We start from the raw sequence: 4,006 nt of genomic DNA, 5'->3' as shown, positions 1-4,006 counted from the left end.
TCAAGTGAGTTTCAATGATGAAATGGAAAAGGGATCTTCATTCACAAATATTTAACTTGTTTTAACTCCAAGAATAAAACACACATACAACATGTTTCTGGAGACCACACAAAACTGTTTCAACTTAACAACTTTATTGAATTTGCAGAAGCATTCTACAGTAATACATGTTTAAAAATAACATAGCAGTTAGTAGGTACATGTATACATGTACATTTCAGAAGACAAATAACAAAATTAGTCCCAGAAAGCTGCAAAGATGGACATATATAGTCTAAGAATATGGTAATGGCTAGAAAAGTACTCAAGGGAGCATATTCTGTTATACTTAAGACTACTATTTTCCATAAAAATGCAAAGAAATTTGACTATCAAATGCCTCTATAGTTAGACTCATCTTACAATCACAGTAATGAAAACAAAGGATAAATACACTGCTTTACGTACAGACATACAGACACTGGGATATAGTTCCTTACGGCTTTAAAAAATAATAATTCAAATTTGTTTTTTGTGCCTAGATTGTTAAGCCTAATCACCCATGAAATATAATATACCTTGAAAGAAAAGTATTATGTTGTTAAAAAAAAAGCCCCATCTTTCGTGTCTAGTTCTTCTTACAAACTAGAGTGGTAATGAGCACACACTATCCCAGAATATCTATTATCATCTAGAGCAGTGTTTTGCAAAGCATGGTCCGTGGACTGTCATTGGTCCATAAATTGTTACCAAGTCCCTGAAGAAATGAGGCACTTGCACCAGAATGTAAACCAATATCTTGCTTTCACTACCAATAGCATTTTACTACAAAAAAATCCTGTCAGTGACCTAAAAGTGTCTCTAGATTTAAATCCCTGTGCATGCTTATCTTGTCTGTGGATCAGTAACAATTTTTGGACTGGCACTCTGAGCTGCAATGATCTAGAATAATATAAATGATGTTGCCAACATGAGTAAACATGAAACAAAAGAAAATGAGAGCAAAAATGTGAACAAATTTTAGAAAGTAGAAAGATACTTAGATGAGAGTATCAAAAAGAATGAAATCATTCTTTTGAATGTGTTACAACTGTTTAATTCCATCCTGGGTATAAAGGAGAATGAGTATGGTACTATCAAAAACAGTGAAGACTATGCTCATTATTTCTATATTGTAATTTGATGGATAGAAGCTTAGCACCTTGAAATTTGGCCCAATCTAGAGACTAAAAAGACGTTAAGATAAAAATTTTTGGCATAAAAGTACCTGAATTTCCTAGAAAACCTTCTAAGCTCCCCATACCAAAGACAACATAGATGTCTTTGTTCTTAACTTTATTACTGTTTTTTCCCATGCTTTTTAATTACTTTGTATACTTCTCCTCCAAATAATGTTCCACCTTTAAAGGGAGCAACAGTCAGCTTATTCTTAGAAGCTGGATTAATTTTGCAATCCTTCAGCCAGAGATGTCGGCGACCTACAGTGGAAGATCCCATGGTATGCGCAGCCACCTTCACTTCATCAAATGCAGCTTCACAAAGAAATGAGGCTGCATCATATGTTTTGCTTAGAATCCAAAGTGCTTGCTGTGAACGACTAGGATCAGAGCTAAGAATCTGTGCAGCTTTAATTTTGCAATCCTTCAGCCAGAGATGTCGGCGACCTACAGTGGAAGATCCCATGGTATGGGCAGCCACCTTCACTTCATCAAATGCAGCTTCACAAAGAAATGAGGCTGCATCATATGTTTTGCTTAGAATCCAAAGTGCTTGCTGTGTATGACTAGGATCAGAGCTAAGAATCTGTGCAGCCTGACTAATGTCTGCCTGCATAGCTTTAGCTACGAAGGCTGTGTGGGTTGCAATCTGTAATGCTGATGCTGCAGCTTCATATGTTCTACAGAGTGCTAAGTCCAACTGTTTACCACAAGACTCAGTGGAGGTTGCCTGAATACCTGCTGGTGGAGTGGCTTGAGAAATAAACCCGAGGATTTCATCATCTACTTTTGGAATTGCTAATATCTGTGTTGCCTCTTTGGAGGAAATCGGATACTTATGTGCCAATGAAGGCAGCTGCCTGTCAATTTGCTGCCACTCCTCTTCAATTACCTTCAAAATAGATTCATGGAAGGGAAAGGATGGTTCTGAGGCATCTATTTTATCCAGCTGTGATTGCTTAGCCATTTCTATGCCTAAGGTAGCGAGTGAATTAGAGATAGCAGTTTTGGCAAAAGAAGACAGTTTAGATCCAGGTGGATTCTGAAATGCTACAAAGGAACCTGAATCCCTTTCCTCTACTGACTTCTCATCGAGTCTAGGGAATTTTCGTGGAGGTGACAGGGATTCAGTTTCTTGAAAATTAGATTGACCAATTCTCTTCCATATGTTTTCTACATCCAGCAGGGGTGCAGAGTTAGAAGTCCCAGGCAAACTACCTACCCCACCCTGAACCAACAGATAATTGACATAATCTCTGATTGCCTGAGCAAGTGGTGGAGAAATTACTTGTGATCTCTCAGACTCTTCTAGTGCTTTCCTTTCACTGGAGAGAATCGACTGATCTGAAATATGGGACCTCTCAGAACATAATGGCTGAATTCCACTTTTCTCTCCACAGTAAATATTTTCTATGTCTTTATAGCAAGTAGTGGTGGTTTCTTTACTCAGTGAAGGAGAGGCTGCAGTAGAGACCAACATGGCAGCGAGTTCATGCTGAGAAGATGACGAAGAACTTTTCTCTAAACACCTACCACGGCTAGACTTGGAGGAAATAAATAAATCTCCTCCAGACGCTAACTTCTGCAACTGTCCCCTGCCAGGCAAGGTTGTGGCAATAAGAGGCTCCCTAGGTGGGTCTCCCTTAGAAGTATGTACTTTCTTAGCTGCCTGTAGTTCAGTCCTGCCCAAAGGAGGACGGGTGGAGATTTCAGGAAAAGAAATGTCCTGAAAAAATCCACCAGAGGGAGTAGTTGGAAGTTCAGAAAAAGGAACAAAATCCCTAGTGGACTTCGCTTTCTTGTGTTCTTTCTTCTTTCCTGTAGAGGCAAAAGAGGCAGGAAGTTTAAGCATTACTTGTGTTTAAGCTGATTTTATTCTTTGCCTCCTTGCTAAAATAGTGCTGTTGAAGAAAAAGACTCTATATTTTATATTCTGAACAACCAATTTGGCAGACTATGCCCTGGCAGGTAATACTCATGAAGATATAAGCAATTTGGGTCAAATTAAATAATCACAAAATTAACAAACAAGTCATTAAAAGCTTATAAATATCAGGTTGTACTTATAATAATTTTTAAAAGGACATTTATTTCATGTACTATTCTCAAAAAATAATTTAAATATCATGGTCAAATCTTCTTAAAATAGTCTACTAAAAATATGGTTAAAATATTTGCTTTAAAGTTGCCTTACATTTAGATTATCTAGCAAAAACTATAAACGATGTAAATGCCTATTAACAGAGAACAGAGAAAATATGCCCTATTCAAATGCTAGCACTAACTACAGGGAATAAATCACATATATATGTAATAACCAATAAAATTAGATCTCAAATACATAACATGGAGCAAAGAAAAGCAAGTGAAAAGATTTACCATATCATTTATATAGACTTTTAAAAGTACAAAATACCATGAATTAGGCTGATGCTTACACAAAAGTTTAAAAAACAAACTGGAAAGATAAGCATCAAATTAATGATAGTGGTTGCTTCTGTGGAGGTGATAATGGGAAAGGGGTAAGTGGCGGGAACTCTGTCTTTACTTGTAGTACTTATTCTCTTAGAGAAATGAGATTTGGAGTAAAAAAAGATCAAGTTTACTGGAGATTTTAGGTGACAGAAAATTAGACCTTTGTACTTTTTTGTTTCTTAGAAACCCTCAACAGAAAGTATTTAAATCAAATTACCGGGAGAATTACTCTAATGATACGAACAAAAATTATATGTTTTGCCAATATTGTCTGCAGTTTTACCTTTTTTCATTTCACCAGAGTTGAATTTTAATTTAAAACCTTAATTACATAT

The 4,006-nt window shown here is 36.4% G+C and overlaps 2 protein-coding genes across 2 annotated transcripts in view; both read right to left on the bottom strand.

The window, feature by feature from the left end:
- The window catches only part of LOC103607937 (lamina-associated polypeptide 2, isoforms beta/gamma), a 22,984-nt gene that overhangs the window by 16,456 nt on the left and 2,522 nt on the right, over nt 1-4,006 (bottom strand). The gene's annotated exons all lie outside the window — the stretch shown is intronic.
- LOC103607938 (lamina-associated polypeptide 2, isoform alpha-like) lies at nt 1,318-3,048 on the bottom strand. Its single transcript, XM_008592394.1, has one exon. The coding sequence runs from the start codon at nt 3,046-3,048 to the stop codon at nt 1,318-1,320; it is 1,731 nt and encodes a 576-aa protein (XP_008590616.1).

Source organism: Galeopterus variegatus, unplaced genomic scaffold, assembly GCF_000696425.1.
Source record: "Galeopterus variegatus unplaced genomic scaffold, G_variegatus-3.0.2 Scaffold7880, whole genome shotgun sequence".
Taxonomy (NCBI): domain Eukaryota; kingdom Metazoa; phylum Chordata; class Mammalia; order Dermoptera; family Cynocephalidae; genus Galeopterus; species Galeopterus variegatus.
The sequence above is the reverse complement of the archived record's forward strand: the minus strand, read 5'-3'. Positions and strand labels throughout refer to the sequence as shown.

Coding starts and splice junctions, on each gene's coding strand:
- LOC103607938 (XM_008592394.1), bottom strand. CDS start 3,048: ATGCTTAAACTTCCTGCCTCTTTTGCCTCTACAGGAAAGAAGAAAGAA.